General features: G+C 42.9%; 2 protein-coding genes across 2 annotated transcripts in view; both read left to right on the top strand.

Annotated features, from left to right (window-relative positions):
- The first annotated feature begins 1,794 nt into the window (after positions 1-1,794).
- On the top strand, positions 1,795-20,561 carry LOC126999265 (COMM domain-containing protein 8-like). The gene is made up of 6 exons (XM_050861661.1): positions 1,795-2,304; positions 4,317-4,475; positions 4,790-4,939; positions 15,059-15,217; positions 15,556-15,705; positions 19,930-20,561. The coding sequence occupies exons 1-6, from the start codon at positions 2,248-2,250 to the stop codon at positions 20,110-20,112; spliced, it is 858 nt and encodes a 285-aa protein (XP_050717618.1). The 5' UTR covers positions 1,795-2,247; the 3' UTR covers positions 20,113-20,561.
- Positions 10,553-23,382, top strand: part of LOC126999266 (40S ribosomal protein S3a-like) — a 27,910-nt gene continuing 15,080 nt past the window's right edge. The window contains exon 1 of the mRNA XM_050861663.1: positions 10,553-10,629. Within this exon, the coding sequence (XP_050717620.1) occupies positions 10,568-10,629 (62 nt within the window). The 5' untranslated portion in view covers positions 10,553-10,567. The remainder of the gene's footprint in view (positions 10,630-23,382) is intronic.

The following is a 23,382-nucleotide window of genomic DNA, read 5'->3' as shown; positions in this document are numbered from 1 at the left end:
AGCCCAGCACGGCAAATCTACGGACGAGTAACTGGTGGATGTTCTTGCCCAATATAGCGACATTTTTGCATAGCTTCGCCTATCACCTGACTGATTTTTTGACCAAATAGTTGTAAATATTGCAGATGGCAATACTCCCTTGCCAGAATCTGAAGGAGAAATGTCCGCAGTTCTCTCAATATGGCTGATCATCCCGCACGCACTGACGTAAGTGTTATTCAACACTCCCTGAACGTGCATGTACGTTCACAAGAGGCATACATAACCGACTCCTATAGATCTGGACCTTCTCTTTCCAATGGTGTTTTTGGTTTTTAGCTGTGATGAATAGTTTTTGAGATACAGAGGTTAAAAGAGACCCCCCCTTGGGCTGCCTGACTGCGCCTGAGGGGATAGTCGCGTCCCGTCCCGCGCACAAGAAAATGGTTATTAAGGGGCTATTGCACTGGGCAAATTTTCCGTGGATCTTCTGTCAAACCATGATTTCCACTAGCATGGTTTTCATTTGTTTCTTGTTATTGCTGTTGCTGATGATGGTGAGCAATACCGTCGTCCTTCGGTGAAATCTACCATAGCTTTGGAAGATCGTAGACACGTCAGAAAACCATGGAAAATATGAGAACCATGCCAGCGGAAATCGTGGTTTGACTGAAGATCCACGAAAAATTTGCCCAGTGTAATAACCCCTTTATTGTTGATGACTAAGACCTTGCCAACAGCTGTATTTTCTTACCTTATTACAAAGAATAAGGAACTGACATTGGCAGGTCTTATGGGTAGATGCCACTGATGACAGATGGACAACTAAAGTAACAGAGTAACAGTAAAGTTTGAGGCATATGCTACATTTGTGCATGGCGTGGCCTTGGTCCTCATCTTTGTCGCATTGGCCTTTTTATCTGTGGTAGGAGCGAGTCCATTACCCCGGGACATGGTCAATGTGACATCCGGGTTTCCACAGTTTACCTTCACCAGATTTCCCCAGGTACCCATTAATCAACCACCCTGAAATGGAGGATGAACACCTGGGTAAGTTGCACGCCGACTGCCCGGGGCGGGATTCGAACCGGGGCCCATTAATTCATAGCTATGCATGCTTGCCACTGCACCACGGACATGCTGAAATAAGCAGTGGCAACCTGGATATTATGGAAGTCATGGCAGACAGAGGACATCGTGTGGAGAGGTGAAGTTAGAGCATTTGGGGGAGCAAGATGCAACACACTGATATCAAAGGTGGAGGACATGGGACACTTCTAAGCTGCAGTGGAATCCGTTCATTCCATTCCGGATAACGGTAGTAGAGAAAAATGTTGACGTTAATACTATCGCTACCATTATTTTTATCACCATGTTTTTCGTTCGTCTGTATCTCCTTATCTTGCTTCCTTAATTTTCTCCCCCTCCTCCCTAACTTTTCATGCAGCCCTGCTTCTCTCTACCTCTGCACGTCTCCCCTTCATTTAGCTGCTAGCTGCTCTTTTCTTCCTTTTTCTTCCTTCCTCCCATCCTTTACTTTTTCTTACTTTTAAAAGATGTTGGTTCGTTTATATTCAACCCTGCCTCTCTCTGCCTCTGCACGTCTCCCCTTCATTTAGCTGCCTTTTCCCCTTCCTTTTCCATCCTTCCTCCTTCCCTTTACTCTTTCTTGCTCTCATAAGATGTTGGTTCGTCTATATTTCCTTATCTTGCTTCCCTAATGTTCTCCCCCTCCTCCCTAACCTTTCATACAACCCTGCTTTTCTCTGCCCCTGCACGTCTCCCCCTCATTCAGCTGCCCTTTTCCCCTTCCTTTTCCATCCTTCCTCCTACCCTCTTTTCTTTCTTGCTCTTAAAAGATGTTGGTTCGTTTATATATCCTTATCTTGCTTCCCTAATGTTCCAACCCTGACTCTCTCTACCTAAGCACGTCTCCCCTTTATTTAGCTGCCCTTTTCTTCCTTTTCCTCTTCCTTTTCCATTCTTCCTCCTACCCTTTACTCTTTCTTGCCTTTAAAAGATGTTGGTTCGTTTATATTTCCTTATCTTGCTTCCCTAATCTTCCTCCCTCCTCCTTAACCTTTCATGCAACCCTGCCTCTCTCTGCCTCTGCACGTCTCCCCTTCCGCACGTCTTCCCTTCATTTAGCTGCCCTTTTCTTCCTTTTCCATCCTTCTTTCTACCCTTTTCTCTTTATTGTTTTAATAATAATATGTTGGTATGAACTGTTTAGCGCCCCGTTGAAAAGTGTGCAGTGTTTACATCGTGATGGCGGGGGGCGGGGCGGACGCGCTCGCTTGCATTCCTCCTGCAGCACTAAATAAAGTAAGTGCCTGACCTAACAACCTCCCTAAAACACTGGAGAAGAAGAAATAAAGTAAGTCTGTGCCACGGCCTTCACATGAGGTGACACGAGAGCGGACTGATATTATTAACGCTCTCCTGATATCTCGTCTCTATGATCAACCTTTTTCTTCTTTTGACCTGTATCGCTTCTTAGGTCCTCCTCCTCTCGGTTCTCTCTTCTTATTCACACACTTTCCTTTTCCCGCTCTTCTCTCTAGCCCGAGGTGTTGTTTTGGACAGTCTGCTCCCCGTGTTGAATTAATGACTGTGGCTTATTATTAGTATATTATTTTATTATTCATCTTCTTTTCTCCTTCTCCTTTTTCTTCTATTTCTTCATATTCTTCTTTTCCATCTTCTTTCTTCATCTTCTTGTTCTTCATCTTTTTCTTCTTTTTCTTCTCATGTTCCTCTTCTCCGTCTTCTTTTCTCCTTCTTCTTCTTCTCTTGTTCTTCCTTCTCTTCTTCTTTTGTCTTTTTTCTTCTTTTTCCTTTTTCTTCTTGTTCCTTTTCTTTAATTTTTTTCTTCATCTTTAATTAATCCTCTACTCCATCATCTTCCTCTTCTTCTTTTTCTTCTTCTTCTACTGTATCACACACACACACACACACACTGTAGTGATTATAATGTCACTTGTCACACCCCTATAATTATTATCATCAGTTGCTTCTTATTTTTTATTTATTATTATGAGGTTGGATGTTCAATAATTGTTTTCCAACTGTCTCGTAACCTTAATGATTATAACAGTACTTTTCACACCCATATAACCATCATCAGTTTCTTGCTATTTTTTTTACCAGTATGTATTTATTTTCTTTTATGAGGTTAGGTATACAATGTCTTTCAAATGCTTCTTAACCGTAATGATTGCTTAATTTAATGATTGTAAATTTGCCTTAGTAATTGTATAAGGAGTGGGGCTCTAAATGATAAGGGCAGGTTAGGATAGGTTCTCTCTGCCTCTCTCACAAGGCCCTCATCTCTTATCAAGCATGTAAAATAATAATGATGATAGTAGTAGTAGTAGTAGTAGTTGTAGTAGTAGTAGTTGTAGTAGTAGTAGTAGTAGTAGTAGTAGTAGTAGTAGTAATTTTCTTTCACTCTGAGACAATTAATAAAAGAGGAATACAGAAAGAAACCTAATAGAGCTCAGTTTCTCTTATCAAGCATGTAAAATAATAATAACAATGATAGTAGTAGTAGTAGTAATAGTAGTAGTGTTAGTAGTAGTAATAGTATTTTTCCTTCACTCTGAGACAATTAATAAAAGAGGAATACAGAAAGAAACCTTATGTAGCTCAGTTTCTCTTATCAAGCATGTAAAATAAATAATAATGATAGTAGTAGTGTTAGTAGTAGTAGTAGTATTTTTCCTTCACTCTGAGACAATTAATAAAAGAGGAATACAGAAACAAACCTAATGTAGCTCAGTTTCTCCTTACTAACCCCCAGAGCAGCTTGTTCCTCCTCAACGCATTTCCTCTACCCCCACCCCCACCCCACCCCACCACCACCACCACAGCTTGTAATGCCCTCCACGCCCTCATCTTCGTCTTAATTCTTTTTTTTTACCCTCATCACTTTATATCGCTGAAAAAAAAAGATCCTCCTCCTCCTCGATCTTCCCTCCTGCTATTTCTCTTTTTCCATTTGGCACATTTTTCACTCTTCTGGCATTTTTCTTTTCAATTGCATATTTTCCTTTGTCTTTTTTCAGTGTCTTTTTTCTTTTGATATTTGCTTTTTTTGCCATTTTTTTCTTTTTATGCCATTTTTATTTGATTTACCATTTACCATTTTATTGTCTTTTGCCATTTTTTTCATTTTCTCCTGACATTTTCTTTCTTAAATTGCATTACTACCACTACAACTACCACTATTACTACTACTACCACCACTACTACTACTACCACTATTACTACTACTACTACCACAACTATTACTACTATTACTACTACTACTACCATATACTTCATCACCTCCACAGTTTGTCTACCATGTCATCGATGGGCTGTGTGGGGCGTCATCAGCCGTCCCGCAGCACCCCAGCTTTAAGAACTGTCCCCTGGAGAAGTTCGATCAGGCCCGGCAGGAGGTGGAGTCCTTAGCCCGGGACCTCGCCACCGATAGGCTCACCCAAGAGGAGGTAAGTGTGCGGACTGGGTGACTGGGCGACTGACTTTGGGTTTTGTTTTTATTGTAGTGATTGTGGCGGTGGTTGTAGTTCTAGTAGTAGTAGTAGTAATAGTGGTGGTGGTTATGGTAGTAATAATAGTTGTAGTAGTAGTAGTAGTAGGCCTAATAGCAGTAGTTGTATGAGACTGAGAAGGAGTAGCAGTATAACAGTAGTAGTAGTAGTAGTTTTATTTAGTTACTTTAATGAATATTCTGATTGAAAATATAAATGTTTCTTCTTCATTACTTATTGGTCTCTCTCTCTCCCTCCCTCCCCCCCATCAGGCTGGTTCTCTGCTCTCCTCGCTGGGTCCTGAGGCAGCTGGAAGGGTGTGTGAAGCTGTGGGTGCGAGGAGGCAGGAGATACGTGAGGCTGTGGCGGGGGAGATGCTCAACAGGACCAGGAGACTCACAGACTTTGATTGGAATGTTAGGGTGAGTGTGTGTGTGTGTGTGTGTGTGTGTGTGTGTGGTTTCTTCATTTCAGTCTATGTTGCTCTCCCTTCTTCTGTCTTTTTTTTATCCTGATTGGCTTCTTTCTTTCCTTCCTGTGTGTGTGTGTGTGTGTGTGTGTGTCAATCTGTATTTATTTTCTGCCTCTCTGTTATCTTCTTTCTTCTCTCTCTCCTCTTATAATCTTTATATTGTCTGTGATTTAGTATTTCCCTTTGCCTCTTACAATATTGGTTTAGTTCTTGTTGGTAAGGGTGTGAAACATAGATTATATGTTTAGAAAAGATATTTTGTGTATCTTCAGGTTTTCAAGTGATGATTCTAAATATCGATGACCCGAGCAAGTTTGGTTTGAACAGTATTTTTTGTACTTGGAGACCCATAACCAGCGGTGCCAGATGGTCATGCTCAGGCTCCTACATTTGCCGATTTCCAACCCCAAACTGTCTCCTTCACCCTTTTAAGTGGTTTTATATAGATGTATCAATAAAATGGTTAAGTATTGGTGTTTCATGGCAATTGTTAGGCGTCAGAAACCGGTAAAAACGATGCTCTGAGTACGACAATCTGGCAACGTTGCCCATAACCTCAAGACTGAAGCTGCTAGGGTAATTATTTTGTATTAGGATGTCCATATTCCAAGCTCTTTCAAACAAAACTTCAGCCACTGTTACAGGTCTAATGGATTTTGAGTTTTGTTGCTCTAAAGTTGAAAGAGTCACATTTTGAGAAGAGTGCATTCAAAGTATTAGAAGTGATTTACAAACAAATATTTTTCACCATCTTCACCAACTTAGAAGTGTCTGATGAGGATATTTTACCCTGTGGAATATTTTTTAACACCTTGACTGTGGATTTCCTACAAGAAGACATCACCAAGCTACAGGAGTGGAGCAAAAAGTGGCTGCTATGATTCTATGAAGAAAAATGTAATGTCCTGCACCTTGGGAGGGGATATCCAGCATACCAATACCACATGGGAAACACTCCACTATCCACCACAGAGGCAGAGGAAGACCTGGGAGTATATGTTACCAGGCTACCAGTGAAAGCCAAATCCGTGCCAGTCACAGCGAACGGGTTAATAATCGTAGCACACTGGTAGCTTGATGATTGAAAATGTTGGGATGGTCAGATTTTCAACCTTATGAATGGGTCGCTCCTCTTGAACCATCTCTATTTTTACTTCTTTCTCTTTGTTTTCTCTCACTTCCATACCTTTCCTTCCTTCCCTCCAGGTGGCAGTGTTCTTATGCTTTCCCTTCCCTCCTCCAGATGTTTTCCCTCCTTTCCTCTAGATGGCAGTGTCCTTAACTCGTCCGCTGTGATTGGCGTGGATTTTGCCTTCACTGGTAGCCTGGTAACATATACTCCCAGGTCTTTCTCTGCCTCTGTGGGGGATAGTGGAGTGTTTCCCATGTGGTATTGGTATGCTGGATATCCCCTCCCAAGGTACATGAGTTTACATTTTTCTTCATTGAATTGTAGCAGCCACTTTTTGATCCATTCCTGTAGCTTGGTGATGTCTTGTAGGAAATCTGCAGTCAAGGGGTTAATTTTCTCCTCCTTTCCTCCAAATACTTTCCCGCCTTCCCTCCAGCAATGTCCGTATGTTTCCCTCCCTTCCTCCAGGTGGCAGTGTCCAGCAGCAAAGTCCTGAGCCTCAACCAGCCACTGCTCTCCCTCCGCCTCCACTCAGCATCACAGGGGAAGGAGATGCCGGACAAAATGCTGGAGATGACAACTGCTGAAGTGGACTCTCTGTTAGGGACGCTGAGAGAGGCACAGGCCACTCTAGCTAGCCTTCAGAAGTAACAGTAGTAGTAGTAGTAGTAGTAGTAGTAGTAGTAGAATTAGAAGTTGGAAGTCAGAGATATATTTATGACAGGGAAGGAAAGTTGATGAATAAGCCACAATGTAGGTCTCTCCTTATATCATGTGTCCTTATATCTTTGTTAATCCTTGTGTCTATGAATCCTTATATATCTTTGTTTATCCTTGTGTATGTGTCCCTATATCCTTGCTTATGAATCCTTATAATTATGTCCTACTGTATGTGTCCTTATATGGTTGTGTGTATGGGACAGTACAAAAGAATGCAATGAATGGCTGTCATGTGATTTATATGTTAATTCTTTGCCGTGGTTGAAATATTTGCATTGTTGACCCATGTGATCTCTCAGGGGGAACTGATCGATTATTTTGTGATGCCAATAAACTGATCACTCATAGCCATTTCTGTTATTCATATATGTTTCTTTACGCACTGTTTCTGCATTGAATTCTACCTTGCGTTACCTCATTATGCTGTTATCAAATGTGTTTATGAATAGGACCTGGAAAGAGTGCTCAGAAGGGAAAGACTCCGATGGTTTGGACATTTGAAGAGAGCAGGGGAGGATACAGTGCTGGGAGTTTTGAAGAGATTGGGGTTGGAAGGAAGGAGACCAGTTGGTAGACGTAGGAAAACATGGAGAAGGTGTGTTCAGGAAGACTTGGCATTGATGGGATTGAATGAGCATCGGGCAGAAGACAGAGTAGAATGGAGGAGAGCCATAAAGCGTCCAACCGCTCAGGGAGAGTGAAAACGCTAAGTCTATATATACCAAGTCAAGTCACTCTGCTTCAAAACCGCGACCGGTACGCGCAGGAGGCTGTTTTGGGGCGGAGCAGCGGGATGACGTCACTTGGAGCTATAAAAAAAAATACCCGCCAGTTCAGGGGTGACTAAAATTGGGGCCGTATGTGCACTCTGGATGTGCATTCTCGCCTCCTTTTACAGCGCGTTCAGGCAAGCCACTGACGAAAAAATGTCTTTTTTTATTGTGCTATTGCGTGACTGCATAGCTGGGCGTTATCGCGATAAGTTATCGCGATACTTTTTCGCTGATAACAAAATCCGGTTATCGGCCATCCGCTACTTATTTAAATATATATCGGTATCTTCGTTACTTTTGTTACCAAACTAGCGATAATCGCTACTTTTTTCCGCCTCAGAAAAATAAAAAAAACGTCGTCTCCTCCCTACTGCGCATGCGTGGCCCGGGCGCCTGGTGTTGTATGAAAAAATTTTGGGGTATGAAATATCTTCGGTGAAAAGATTTCATACTTATATCATCAACATTAAAACACAAGGCTATTTTTTTTGTTACACTCAAAAATCAATATGTCAAAGAGAAAAATCATTCAACTTTGCCCCAAAAATGATTATTCACTGCCTCAAATTTAATTTTCCATATTCGTTTGTGAGCATGCCATGGTATTGTAATGCCGGACGTGTTACTTGGGTTCCGTGTCGCCGTCACTAGACTCCGTGGGAGGGAGATATGTAAACACTTTGCACAGTTTCTGTAGTTTAATATTCTTCCTTAGTAGTACACTTCACTCGGACTCTTCACTTACCACTAGCTTACTATGACTGGGACTGGGACTCTCTCGCCCTCTTCTCCTATATATATCCAGAACAGTACAGTCTAGAATGTTACAGTATATTTTAGATCATACAAGAACATGTAGCAAAAATATATGCGAGTTGGCAACACTTCCCGCCTGGCGCCTGGCCGCGCCCCGCGGGGCGCGGACGAGGCTTTGCTCCCCGCCCCCCTGCTCCTTCCTCCCGGAGCCTTCTAGAGGCCCATAGACGCCGGGGGAAGCTTCCAGCACAGCAGTATTGAAGGCACCCGGTGTTGTGTTATTTGGTGTCCCGTCGTCAAAAGCTGGCGTTTTTGTTTACAAACACTGGTCTCTCGTGAACTGCGCATGCTCAGACCAGTAAGAGTAGACCTGTACAGTCTCACAAAGCTTTTTAACACATTAAGAGTTGCTGGAAGGCTGAAACAGACAAATAGTACCACCATCCTTGCTGTTTCTAGAACGACACTCCGTACATATAAATACAACTCGTACAGAGTGTCGTTCTAGAAACAGCGAGGATGGTGGTACTGTATGTCTGATTCAGCCTTTCAGCAACTCTTAATGTGTTAAAAAACTTTGTGAGACTGTACAGGTCTACGCTTACTGGTCTGAGCATGCGCAGTTCACGAGAGTGTTTGTAAACTTTTGACGCTGGGGACGCCAAATAACACAACACCGGTTCAAGCGTTTCTAGTATTACCGTCCATATAGGTACGTGTCAATGTGTGGTTTTCAGGTTTTGTAAGGTTTCTAAAATACAGATAATGAAAATTTGAATTCATCTATGTTTTTTTATTTGAAATATCAATATAGTATCGTTTTCGCCTATCGGACTTATCGCTAGCTAGTATCGGAATTGTGGATTTATATCGGGTATCGGTTATCGGTTATCGCCTATATTTGTGTCTCCAGTTAACGAATATCTGTTATCACCGATAAGGTTTTCCATTATCAGTTATCGGTTATCGGGAATAAGGTTTTCTGTTATCGTGCCCAGCTATACGTGACTGTAACGAGGCTGCAGCCTCCCTAGGCTCCGGGCATTCAGGGGGCTCCCGATGATTAGAAAATCAATCAATAAATAATAAAGAAAGAAATAGAAATGTGTAGTAAAATACAATAATTAAAATAGTCTTAGAAAGCACGTTGATATAGGTGAAGGCAGTCGGATCATAATACAACTCAAATGTCGGCTGGATTTCATGACTTTATACATGCAATTTTTCATACGTGTGCCTTCTCTATAAGTATTTTCAGTCATCTCAAACAAGTGCTTGTCCGATATTTGATTATACACAGAGAAACTAATCAGGAGGACATGTTGATGAGACGGTGACACAGTTGACTAAAACGGGTCTGTGACACGTCAAATTATACACATACGCGGCTGTCTAGGCGTCTGAGAGGCTCAGTCAGGCTGAATCAGCCTCGGTTATGTAATTAACGCAGGAAGCAGCATCAGCTGAACCTGACTTGTGAACTGTCATTGGTACTTAAGAGTTCGGTCTCCTTAGCTCCATAACATTATACTGAGTTTGTTATGGAAATGTATGCAATAATTATGTAAAAAAAATCATACAGACATGAGGCTAAGCTTATAAAATAAATTGATGCCATTGATTTCATGTATACGTTGACTAGGTCCCTCGTACACCTTGGATGAATATGTATAAACTATACAGTAAAATGTTCTTTTTTATTATCTACTATAATGGTCAAGTTTGTAATCAAATTTATCTCTTAATTTATGATAACAATGAAAAAATATGATACTGTATAACAACAATTCAATCCTTTCAATATAAATTAAACAACACCTGCCTATACCTACATGACGGTAATTACTATTGTTCGTTTTGAAACATGCAGTACAACAACAAGTTATGATAAATATATACATATATATGAAAAGGGCCTTAACCTGAACTATTCTCGGGCCCCGCACCCGGGGAAAGGAATAAGGAAAGAAAAAAAATATTATCATTATTATTATTATAGCAACACCAGAAAGTGGCATTATCAAAAGCAATAGTGGTTACTACTATTATGATAACCATTATCTACCTACTATTACTATCACCATTAGATTTAGAGGGAAAGGACCCGAAAAATTTCCTAGCGCATTTCACACCTCAGTCTAGCGCTTTTGATCCTACACATTTGGCAACACTGCTCTCTAGCCCTCCCGCCGCAGACATGGCCGTCGGAAAGAACAAGGGACTCAATAAATCGGGCAAGAAGGGGTCGAAGAAGAAGGTGTAAGTACATGAGACGCCATTAATCTTATACATGAACCTCTATTCTATTATTATGGCGCCCGTGAAGCTTCCTACCGAGGGTGATGCGGGAGATAATGGATAAAATTGGACGTGTGCGCGGGCGGCGAGGAGGCTGGCATGGCGCGGGGCGGGAATGTGATGAATATTATGGCTGGCAGGGGAAGGCTAAGGAACATTATGGCTGGCAGGGGAAGGCTAAGGAACATTATGGCTGGCAGGGGAAGGCTAAGGAACATTATGGCTGGCAGGGGAAGGCTAAGGAACATTATGGCTGGCAGGGGAAGGCTAAGGAACATTATGGCTGGCAGGGGAAGGCTAAGGAACATTATGGCTGGCAGGGGAAGGCTAAGGAACATTATGGCTGGCAAAGGAAGGCTAAGGAACATTATGGCTGGCAGGGGAAGGCTAAGGAACATTATGGCTGGCAGGGTGTTGAGGAAAGAGGCTCGTAGGGTAATGTTGTGGTCTTGAGTGTTTGGGGTCAGGCTAAGGAACACTGGCTGGCAGGGGAAGGCTAAGGAACATTATGGCTGGCAGAGGGAGGCTAAGGAATATTATGGCTGGCAGGGGAAGGCTAAGGAATATTATGGCTGGCAGGGGAAGGCTAAGGAACATTATGGCTGGCAGAGGAAGGCTAAGGAATATTATGGCTGGCAGAGGAAGGCTAAGGAATATTATGGCTGGCAGGGGAAGGCTAAGGAACATTATGGTTGGCAGGGGCGGGAGTGATCGTAATGGCTGGCAGGGTGTTGAGGAAGGAGGCTTGTAGGGTAATGTTGTGGTCTTGAGTGTTTGGGGTCAGGCTAAGGAACACTATGGCTGGCAGGGGAAGGCTAAGGAACATTATGGCTGGCAGGGGCAGGAGTGATCGTAATGGCTGGCAGGGTGTTGAGGAAGGAGGCTCGTTGGGTAATGTGATCTTGAGTGTTTGGGGTCAGGGTAAGGAACACTATGGCTGGCAGGGGAAGGCTTAGGAACATTATGGCTGGCAGGGGCAGGAGTGATGGTAATGGTTGGCAGGGTGTTGAGGAAGGAGGCTCGTTGGGTAATGTGGTCTTGAGTGTTTGGGGTCAGGGTAAGGAACACTATGGCTGGCAGGGGAAGGCTTAGGAACATTATGGCTGGCAGGGGCAGGAGTGATCGTAATGGCTGGCAGGGTGTTGAGGAAGGAGGCTCGTAGGGTAATGTTTTGGTCTTGAGTTTTTTGGGTCTTGTACTTCGCCCTTGAGCTGCGTGTTTCTGTCATTGTAAATTTAAATACGAATGTAGTTTTTGGTGACCTTGTTTTCCTTCTTTTGACCTGTAACGCTTTGTATCGCTTCTTAGGTCCTGAACACTTCTATACTTCACAACACACTTATACACTTCATCCTGAACTGAGGTGTTTTTCTGCTCTTTTCCTCCCCTGACTGCTTTTCTATGCCCTTTTGTTAGTTTCCACTATTATACTTCTTTTCACTCCACTTTCATTGGTCAGTTCTTGTGCTCCACCTGCAATGTGATTTGGCCATGTGTAGGGAAGGGTCAATGTTGTCAAGCTCCGCCTCCTCAAAATACCCCACACGCCTTCATGTTATGGCTAAAGGGAAAAAAATACATGCACTTTAACCACAATATGATGGTGCACATGATTTGGAACTAACTTCTAAACTCAACTGCTGCGCCTCAGACCCCAGCCGCTGCCTCGACTGTCCTGCTCATTGCTGTGCTGCCATGTATCATAATTGATTTCATAATTCCTATTTTGTGTAGCGTCATGATTCATAACCCAATAAGTCAGTCAATCCTTCCCAGTAGCAGGTGTGGCCAAATCAAGGGTGCATGTGGCCTCTTGGCATGTCCATATACCCCAGTGGTCCCTGATTGTGAACCCTACCTCTGTGTTCATTGGGGTAAAATGGAGTACATATAGTGGTCATTAGGGTTTTTATAAACACATTGAATGTTCATGTCGAAGCCCCCCTCGTTAGCTGTTAGGTCGTAAAGTTCGGTTGGGATAGTTTAAATATGTTCCCCCACCCTAAACCCTCTGCGAGCTATTTTGCAGCTGTGGCGGCGGATGATGAAATTGCATTTAGTCACTTTTTAGTAGTTTCCGAAGAAGAAAACTATCTCTAAATGAAAAAGCACAATATTTAGGCCCGAAATAAATAGCCAGTGTATCAAATTTTGAGATGGGCAACTCTGAACATTTACCAAATTTACATTGTGGCACATTTTGGGGTACATAGGGGTAAAAAGCTGTGCTGCCCCCTCCAAGTGTTGCCGGGTTTAGGACGTGGTTCAAGGGTTTTCCATGTGTATAATAGGCATTAACTTTTCCATAGTCTCTGCAGGGAGTGTAATCACAGTGTTAAGTCCTTCAGTAACCTTGATTTCTTGTTGTGGTCAGCTTCTGAGTGAAAGGTTTGTGAAAGAAAATATTAAGTCATAGAGTTAAGTAGCTAAGGGGTTTGTTTCAAGGGTGCAGGTGGGGCTAACTGAATGCTGATTGGACCTTTTGCTTATGCACTAATAAGTAGACCAGTCAGCAGTTATTAATGGCCAGATTGGATTTAAGTAGATGGATATTCATGCCTTGCTCTGCTGCACTGGCAGTGGAGCCGTGCCTTAAACCTCATCAACGGTAAACGGTAATTAAGAGTGACAGTAAAAGAGCAAATAGGCTGAAATTGAGGTGCTAACATGACAGGGCTACTCAACTGGTGGCCTGCAGTCCAAATCTGGACTTTTTAAATGTTATAGCTGGACTTCAGGCTCCAGGAGTAGAAAAATCTAATTAAATTACCTGAAGGTCCTGGCGATGGATTCTTGCAAGTGTATTTCCTTGACTTAGGCCGGGTTCCCACTATTCCATTTTCACGTTTCCGTCAAGATTAATGACGTTGATGTGATGCTGATGACTTTGATTGCACTTCTAGATTCGGTTACTGTAATGACTGCTTGTAATTACGTTTGTTTCTGAGGCTATTCATTCATTTGTTGTTATTAGCTTCTTATGAACTAAACGGCAACATGAGTGATGCTGATGACTGACTGCACTTCCAAATTCGGTTACTGTGATGACTGCTTGTAATTAGGTTTGTTCGTGAAGCTATTTTGTCATATATATTCAGTCTCTTGGCTTCCTCTAACTAAATGGCGGCAGTAGTTGTTTGGGTGACGCATAATGGATGTTATGAGTAAACTTTTGGGTGCGGTTTCCTGTGAGTGATGGCAGGGTGACTACACCTATATTTTGGTTTAATGTCTGTAAAGTAGCTCTTTTGAAGTATGTATTGTTACTATAGTCAAACCGTTTCAAATAGTCCGTTTGGGCGTTCGATTCCGCGGGTCCTTGCCTCCCCTCTGGTCTGTCCTAACACAGGGAAGAAAGTAGTGATAAACAGAGCAAGGAATAATCCACAGAACATCCCTGTCAACCCCCCCATCTCCGTCATCAGGCGCGGGCGAGGGAAGAGTTCCTGTCTTCGGGGGGTGCGAGCCTCGTGTTCCCCTTCCAAGGCAGTGAAGCGGACCTCATTTAACCTAACCTACTCTAGGCTATTAGGTTCACCGCACCTTAACACTGGCCCGTGCTGTGTCCGGCAGTTAAGTCCTCCGGGGCGATCACTAATGGCATGGCACACTATGGGTCTGTGCATTGAGAGGGGGGGGAGAACAACAGCACCGGCCACACAGATATTACTAAGATTCCTTGTTCTGTACAATGGAATTGCTTGGCATGCTGACAATAGATTCATTAGAGGTAGGCTAAAGATTAAGAGATGAAGATGTGCAATGGACAGTTTGGGTCTGGGCAAGTTAGGTCACGCGTTGCAGCAGGTCCCCTCGTGCCATTCTTCTCTTGTTAGCTCTCTCTTGGATGAGATGAAAGCAAACTTCATAATAGTATAGCAGCAGCATCAGTAGTAGTAGTAGCAGTAATGGTAGTGGTAGTAGAAGTGATGGCAGCAGAAGTAAAAGCTGTCTTTCTTCATTTAAGCGTTTGACAAAGTTCCTCACCAACGACTATTGCTTAAATTATAGGCTCACGGAGTAGAGGGTAAAGTTTTGAACTGGGTCACGGTGTGGCTTAGCAATAGGAAACAGAGTTGATATTTGCCTTTTTTTTTTTTTTGCCATTTTTTTTTTTGCCATTTTTTTTCTTTTTATGCCATTTTTATTTGATTTACCATTTACCTTTTTATTGTCTTTAGCCATTTTTTAAATTTTCTCCTGACATTTTCTTTCTTAAATTGCATTACTACTACTACTACTACTACTACTACTACTACTACTACCACTACAACTACCACTATTACTACTACTACCACTACTACTACTACTACCACTATTACTACTACTACCACCACTACTACTACTACTACTTCTACTACTACTACCATATACTTCATCACCTCCACAGTTTGTCCACCATGTCATCGATGGGCTGTGTGGGGCGTCATCAGCCGTCCCGCAGCACCCCAGCTTTAAGGACTGTCCCCCGGAGAAGTTCGATCAGGCCCGGCAGGAGGTGGAGTCCTTAGCCCGGGACCTCGCCACCGATAGGCTCACCCAAGAGGAGGTAAGTGTGCGGACTGGGTGACTGGGCGACTGACTTTGGGTTTCTTTTTTATTATAGTGATTGTGGTGGTGGTTGTAGTTCTAGTAGTAGTAGTAGTAATAGTGGTGGTGGTTATGGTAGTAATAATAGTTGTAGTAGTAGTAGTAGTAGTAGTAGTAGTAGTAGTAGTAGTAGGCCTAATAGCAGTAGTTGTATGAGACTGAGAAGGAGTAGCAGTATAACAGTAGTAGTAGTAGTAGTTTTATTTAGTTACTTTAATGAATATTCTGATTGAAAATATAAATGTTTCTTCTTCATTACTTATTGGTCTCTCTCTCTCCCTCCCTCCCCTCCATCAGGCTGGTTCTCTGCTCTCCTCGCTGGGTCCTGAGGCAGCTGGAAGGGTGTGTGAAGCTGTGGGTGCAAGGAGGCGGGAGATACGTGAGGCTGTGGCGGGGGAGATGCTCAACAGGACCAGGAGACTCACAGACTTTGATTGGAATGTTAGGGTGAGTGTGTGTGTGTGTGTGTGTGTGGTTTCTTCATTTCAGTCTATGTTGCTCTCCCTTCTTCTGTCTTTTTTTTTATCCTGATTGGCTTCTTTCTTTCCTTTCTGTGTGTGTGTGTGTGTGTGTGTCAATCTGTATTTATTTTCTGCCTCTCTGTTATCTTCTTTCTCTCTCCTCTTATAATCTGTATATTGTCTGTGATTTAGTGTTTCCTTTTGCCTCTTACAATATTGGTTTAGTTCTTGTTGGCAAGGGTGTGAAACATGGATTATATGTTTAGAAGAGATATTTTGTGTATCTTCAGGTTTTCAAGTGATGATTCTAAATATCGATGACTTTTTAAATGTTATAGCTGGACTTCAGGCTCCAGGAGTAGAAAAATCTAATTAAATTACCTGAAGGTCCTGGCGATGGATTCTTGCAAGTGTATTTCCTTGACTTAGGCCGGGTTCCCACTATTCCATTTTCACGTTTCCGTCAAGATTAATGACGTTTATGTGATGCTGATGACTTTGATTGCACTTCTAGATTCGGTTACTGTAATGACTGCTTGTAATTACGTTTGTTTCTGAGGCTATTCATTCATTTGTTGTTATTAGCTTCTTATGAACTAAACGGCAACATGAGTGATGCTGATGACTGACTGCACTTCTAAATTCGGTTACTGTGATGACTGCTTGTAATTAGGTTTGTTCGTGAAGCTGTTTTGTCATATATATTCAGTCTTTTGGTTTCCTCTAACTAAATGGCGGCAGTAGTTATTTGGGTGACGCATAATGGATGTTATGAGTAAACTTTTGGGTGCGGTTTCCTGTGAGTGATGGCAGGGTGACTACACCTATATTTTGGTTTAACGTCTGTAAAGTAGCTCTTTTGAAGTATGTATTGTTACTATAGTCAAACCGTTTCAAATAGTCCGTTTGGGCGTTCGATTCCGCGGGTCCTTGCCTCCCCTCTGCTCTGTCCTAACACAGGGAAGAAAGTAGTGATAAACAGAGCAAGGAATAATCCACAGAACATCCCTGTCAACCCCCCCATCTCCGTCATCAGGCGCGGGCGAGGGAAGAGTTCCTGTCTTCGGGGGGTGCGAGCCTCGTGTTCCCCTTCCAAGGCAGTGAAGCGGACCTCATTTAACCTAACCTAGTCTAGGCTATTAGGTTCACCGAGCCTTAACACTGGCCCGTGCTGTGTCCGGCAGTTAAGTCCTCCGGGGCGATCACTAATGGCATGGCACACTATGGGTCTGTGCATTGAGAGGGGGGGGAGAACAACAGCACCGGCCACACAGATATTACTAAGATTCCTTGTTCTGTACAATGGAATTGCTTGGCATGCTGACAATAGATTCATTAGAGGTAGGCTAAAGATTAAGAGATGAAGATGTGCAATGGACAGTTTGGGTCTGGGCAAGTTAGGTCACGCGTTGCAGCAGGTCCCCTCGTGCCATTCTTCTCTTGTTAGCTCTCTCTTGGATGAGATGAAAGCAAACTTCATAATAGTATAGCAGCAGCATCAGTAGTAGTAGTAGCAGTAATGGTAGTGGTAGTAGAAGTGATGGCAGCAGAAGTAAAAGCTGTCTTTCTTCATTTAAGCGTTTGACAAAGTTCCTCACCAACGACTATTGCTTAAATTATAGGCTCACGGAGTAGAGGGTAAAGTTTTGAACTGGGTCACGGTGTGGCTTAGCAATAGGAAACAAAGAGCGCAAATCAATGGTTAAAGATCTGACTGGGGATGTGTTATGAGAGGTATTACGACTTGCTAACGAGGGCGCCCCCTCGTTAGCAGGTCGTAAATTTCGGTTGGAATAGTTTAAATATGCTCCCCCACTCAAATACCCCAAGTTCACGCAGGTCCCCCAAGATCGTTGGGGGAAGGGGGTTAATTCAGCTTCTTTACTTTTTTTTTTTTTTTTTTTTTTTTTTTTTTTGCTCTGATATATGGATGTGTATTATTGTATTCTGGAGGCGCGGAGTCAATATCCACAATCACCTTGTATACTGGGAATACGAGCCTGTGAAGCAGATTCAAAATCCGGTCAGTAAGGATTCACGTGTTCGAACAGCTCGGGCCAGAGGTTCGAGAGCCTGCACTTCCTGCACAAGCCGCAGTAGTGTTAAAGGCTCGGTGTTGGATGGATCCCGGCTAGTCGGTGGTTTTACTTGTGTCAGTGATAAACAATGAAGATACACTGTGTTTGGTGCCACGGACTCTACTTGGAGGACAGAAACCTTGCGATGAGGTGACAACCTACTAGTGAGAGGGCATGAGTGTGGTGGAGGCGGTTTATGTGAGCACAGATGGCCGCCGGTGCCACACCAGATGGTGAGGTGAGCATCGTTTGGTGGGTTCACTACTCTTCTCTCCCATAACAAGCTTGGGGATCCACTGAGTGCGTGGTTTTCGTATGGGAAACACTAAATTCGTTGCAAACGCTTATTTTAGTGGTGGTGGGAGGAAAAATTCCCTAGATCTAGGGAGTTTCTATCCCCCCCCACACACACACACTAAAAAAATACGCGAATGTGACGGATTTCGTGTGGCGGGGGAGGTGCTCAACAGGACCAGGAGACTCACAGACTTTGATTGGAATGTTAGGGTGAGTGTGTGTGTGTGTGTGTGTGTGGTTTCTTCATTTCAGTCTATGTTGCTCTCCCTTCTGTCTTTTTTTTTTATCCTGATTGGCTTCTTTCTTTCCTTCCTGTGTGTGTGTGTGTGTGTGTGTGTGTGTGTGTGTGTCAATCTGTATTTATTTTCTGCCTCTCTGTTATCTTCTTTCTTCTCTCTCTCCTCTTATAATCTGTATATTGTCTGTGATTTAGTATTTCCCTTTGCCTCTTACAATATTGGTTTAGTTCTTGTTGGTAAGGGTGTGAAAAATAGATTATATGTTTAGAAAAGATATTTTGTGTATCTTCAGGTTTTCAAGTGATGATTCTAAATATCGATGACCCGAGCAAGTTTGGTTTGAACCGTATTTTTTGTACTTGGAGACCCATAACCAGCGTTGCCAGATGTCATGCTCAGGCTCCTACATTTGCCGATTTCCAACCCCAAACTGTCTCCTTCACCCTTTTAAGTGGTTTTATATAGATGTATCAATAAAATGGTTAAGTATTGGTGTTTCATGGCAATAGTTAGGCGTCAGAAACCGGTAAAAACGATGCTCTGAGTACGACAATCTGGCAACGTTGCCCATAACCTCAAGACTGAAGCTGCTAGGGTAATTATTTTCTATTATGATGTCCATATTCCAAGCTCTTTCAAACAAAACTTCAGCCACTGTTACAGGTCTAGTGGATTTTGAGTTTTGTTGCTCTAAAGTTGAAAGAGTCACATTTTGAGAAGAGTGCATTCAAAGTATTAGAAGTGATTTACAAACAAATATTTTTCACCATCTTCACCAACTTAGAAGTGTCTGATGAGGATATTTTACCCTGTGGAATATTTTTTAACACCTTGACTGTGGATTTCCTACAAGAAGACATCACCAAGCTACAGGAGTGGAGCAAAAAGTGGCTGCTAGGATTCTATGAAGAAAAATGTAAAGTCCTGCACCTTGGGAGGGGATATCCAGCATACCAATACCACATGGGAAACACTCCACTATCCACCACAGAGGCAGAGGAAGACCTGGGAGTATATGTTACCAGGCTACCAGTGAAAGCCAAATCCGTGCCAGTCACAGCGGACGGGTTAATAATCGTAGCACACTGGTAGCTTGATGAGTGAAAATGTTGGGATGGTCAGATTTTCAACCTTATGAATGGGTCGCTCCCCTTGAACCATCTCTATTTTTACTTCTTTCTCTTTGTTCTCTCTCACTTCCATACCTTTCCTTCCTTCCCTCCAGGTGGCAGTGTTCTTATGCTTTCCCTCCTTTCCTCTAGATGGCAGTGTCCTTAACTCATCCGCTGTGATTGGCGTGGATTTTGCCTTCACTGGTAGCCTGGTAACATATACTCCCAGGTCTTTCTCTGCCTCTGTGGGGGATAGTGGAGTGTTTCCCATGTGGTATTGGTATGCTGGATATCCCCTCCCAAGGTGCATGACTTTACATTTTTCTTCATTGAATTGTAGCAGCCACTTTTTGATCCATTTCTGTTGCTTGGTGATGTTTTGCAGGAAATCTGCAGTCAAGGGGTTAATTTTCTCCTCCTTTCCTCCAAATACTTTCCCGCCTTCCCTCCAGCAATGTCCGTATGTTTCCCTCCCTTCTTTCAGGTGGCAGTGTCCAGCAGCAAGGTCCTGAGCCTCAACCAGCTGCTTCTCTCCCTCCGCCTCCACTCAGCATCACAGGAGAAGGAGATGCCAGACAAGATGCTGGAGATGACAGCCACTGAAGTGGACTCTCTGTTAGGGATGCTGAGAGAGGCACAGGCCACTCTAGCTAGCCTTCAGAAGTAGCAGTAGTAGTAGTAGCGGTAGTAGTAGTAGTAGTAGTAGTAGTAGTAGTAGTAGTAGTAGTAGTAGTAGTAGAATTAGAAGTTGGAAGTCAGAGATATATTTATGACAGGGAAGGAAAGTTGATGAATAAGCCACAATGTAGGTCTCTCCTTATATCTTTGTTAATCCTTGTGTGTATGAATCCTTATATATCTTTGTTTATCCTTGTGTATGTGTCCCTATATCCTTGCTTATGAATCCTTAAATTATGTCCTACTGTATGCGTCCTTATATGGTTGTGTGTATGGGACAGTACAAAAGAATGCAATGAATGGCTGTCATGTGATTTATATGTTAATTCTTTGCCGTGGTTGAAATATTTGCATTGTTGACCCATGTGATCTCTCAGGGGGAACTGATCGATTATTTTGTGATGCCAATAAACTGATCACTCGTAGCCATTTCTGTTATTCATATATGTTTCTTTACTCCCTGTTTCTGCATTGAATTCTACCTTGCGTTACCTCATTATGCTGTTATCAAATGTATTTATGAATAGGACCTGAAAAGAGTGCTCAGAAGGGAAAGACTCCGATGGTTTGGACATTTGAAGAGAGCAGGGGAGGATACAGTGCTGGGAGTTTTGAAGAGATTGGGGTTGGAAGGAAGGAGACCAGTTGGTAGACGTAGGAAAACATGGAGAAGGTGTGTTCAGGAAGACTTGGCATTGATGGGATTGAATGAGCATCGGGCAGAAGACAGAGTAGAACGGAGGAGAGCCATAGAGCGTCCAACCGCTCGGGGAGAGTGAAAATGCTAAGTCTATATATACCAAGTCGTCACTCTGCTTCAAAACTGCGACCGGTACGCGCAGGAGGCTGTTTTGGGGCGGAGCAGCGGGATGACGTCACTTGGAGCTATTAAAAAAAAATACCCGCCAGTTCAGGGGTGACAAAAATTGGGGCCGTATGGGCACTCTGGATGTGCATTCTCGCCTCCTTTCACAGCGCGTTCAGGCAAGCCACTGACGAAAAAATGTCTTTCTATTGTGCTATTGCGTGACTGCATAGCTGGGCGTTATCGCGCTAAGTTATCGCTGATAACGAAATCGGGTTATCGGCCGTCCGCTACTTATTTAAATATATATTGGTATCTTCGTTACTTTTGTTAACAAACTAGCGATAATCGCTACTTTTTTTCGCCTCAGAAAAGAGAAAAAAAAACGTCTCCCTATTACGCATGCGTAGCCCGGGCGCCTGGTGTTTGAAAAAATTTTGGGGTATGAAATATCTTCGGTGAAGAGATTTCATCCTTATATCATCAACATTAAAACACAAGGTTATTTTTTTGTTACACTCAAAAATCAATATATCAGAGAGAAAAATCATTTAATTCTGCCCCAAAAATGATTATTCACTGCCTCAAATTTGATATTCCATATTCGTTTGTGAGCATGCCATGGTATTGAAGGCACCCGGTGTTGTGTTATTGGGTGTCCCGTCGTCAAAAGCTGGCGCTTTTGTTTACAAACACTGGTCTCTCGTGAGCTGCGCATGTTCAGACCAGTAAGCGTAGCCCTGTACAGTCTCACAAGGCATTTTAACACATTAAGAGTTGCTGGAAGGCTGAATCAGACATACAGTACCACCATCCTCGCTGTTTCTAGAACGACACTCTGTACATATAAATACAACTCGTACAGTGTCGTTCTAGAAACAGCGAGGATGGTGGTACTGTATGTCTGATTCAGCCTTTCAGCAACTCTTAATTACGGTTCAAAAGCTTTGTGAGACTGTACAGGTCTACGCTTGCTGGTCTGAGCATGCTCAGTTCACGAGAGACCAGTGTTTGTAAACAATAGCGCCAGCTTTTGACGGTTAGGACGCCAAATAACACAACACCGGTTCAAGCGTTTCTAGTATTACCGTCCATAGGTATGTGTCAATGTGTGGTTTTCAGGTTTTGTAAGGTTTCTAAAATACAGATAATGAAAATTTTAATTCATCTTTGTTTTTTTATTTGAAATATCAATATAGTATCGTTTTCGCCTATCGGACTTACCGCTAGCTAGTATCGGAATTGTGGATTTATATCGGGTATCGGTTATCTGTTATCACCGATAAGGTTTTCCATTATCAGTTATCGGTTATCGGGAATAAGGTTTTCTGTTATCGTGCCCAGCTATGCGTGACTGTAATTTCAATGCCTACAAACGGCGGTGTGGGGTGTGAGGGAGGGCATGTTGAAGTGATTGATTTAAATTAGTCCACCTTTCCTTGTTTTCTCTAAATCCCTGTTTCTACATTCTCTAGTTTGGCTCCAAGCAGTGTCACGCATAAACCTCGCCTCGGCCGTGTCACCTCCCACAAACCTGCACATGACTTGACTTGGTGTATATAGACTTAGTGAAAACGGGCGTTAAACGAAATGATGATGATTATTATTGAAGTGTATTTTAATATCAGAGGGCAGCTTAAATTAGACAGTTCTAAGACAAAATAAAGGAAGGAAGAGGGTATTGAGATGATTATAGACATGTGGAGGAGGGGAGTTGCTCGGTATATCAGGAGAGGGATGCTGGAGGTGGGGATATAAGGCAAGATCAGTGGCGTACCGAGGGGGGGGGCCATGCCCCCCCCCCTTTTCCAAAGAAAAATAATAATGTATAAATAAATGTTACAGGAAAATAATAGGAATATGTATATTAGTATTACGACTACGAATATGTGTGTGTGTGTGTGTGGAGTTGAGAGCTCAGTGGCACCGAGTGACCGAGTTATTTCCCCTTTGGTTTTGTTTTGCGTTAATGATAGGATATTAAGGTGTGCTCTGAGTGAATAAAAGTAAGGTGTTAAATGATGGGTTCATAAAATTGTGTGTAGAGTGCGACGTCGATCAAGCTGTCAATTGAAAGCGGCTGAATGGATGTTTGTAGCGGGAGCGGGGAGACAGGAAGAAGAGGAATACGAGATTGGGATGGCTCTGGCAGAGAGAGAGAGCACGAAAGTCGTAAGTGTGCCTTCTCTCCTTCTTGCCTCTCAGATTTACTTGATTTTAGGTGTAAGGTGCTGTCAAAGTGATTGGAGGACTATATAATTATACTGTAGAGGCACCAAGTGAACTTGTCTGGTGACAGTGGTGAGTATGTAATGTGCTTCTGTATTATGACATGGAGAGTGGCAGGCGACGCGAGACGCGTATGGGACCTGTAAGGTCGACCTTTGCCGCTATATTACCACCTTTAATGACCTTTTTGTGCTTGATAGTGGACAGTGTAGAGTGGCCGAGTGA

This window comes from Eriocheir sinensis, chromosome 16 (assembly GCF_024679095.1).
Source record: "Eriocheir sinensis breed Jianghai 21 chromosome 16, ASM2467909v1, whole genome shotgun sequence".
Classification (NCBI taxonomy): domain Eukaryota; kingdom Metazoa; phylum Arthropoda; class Malacostraca; order Decapoda; family Varunidae; genus Eriocheir; species Eriocheir sinensis.
The sequence above is the reverse complement of the archived record's forward strand: the minus strand, read 5'-3'. Positions and strand labels throughout refer to the sequence as shown.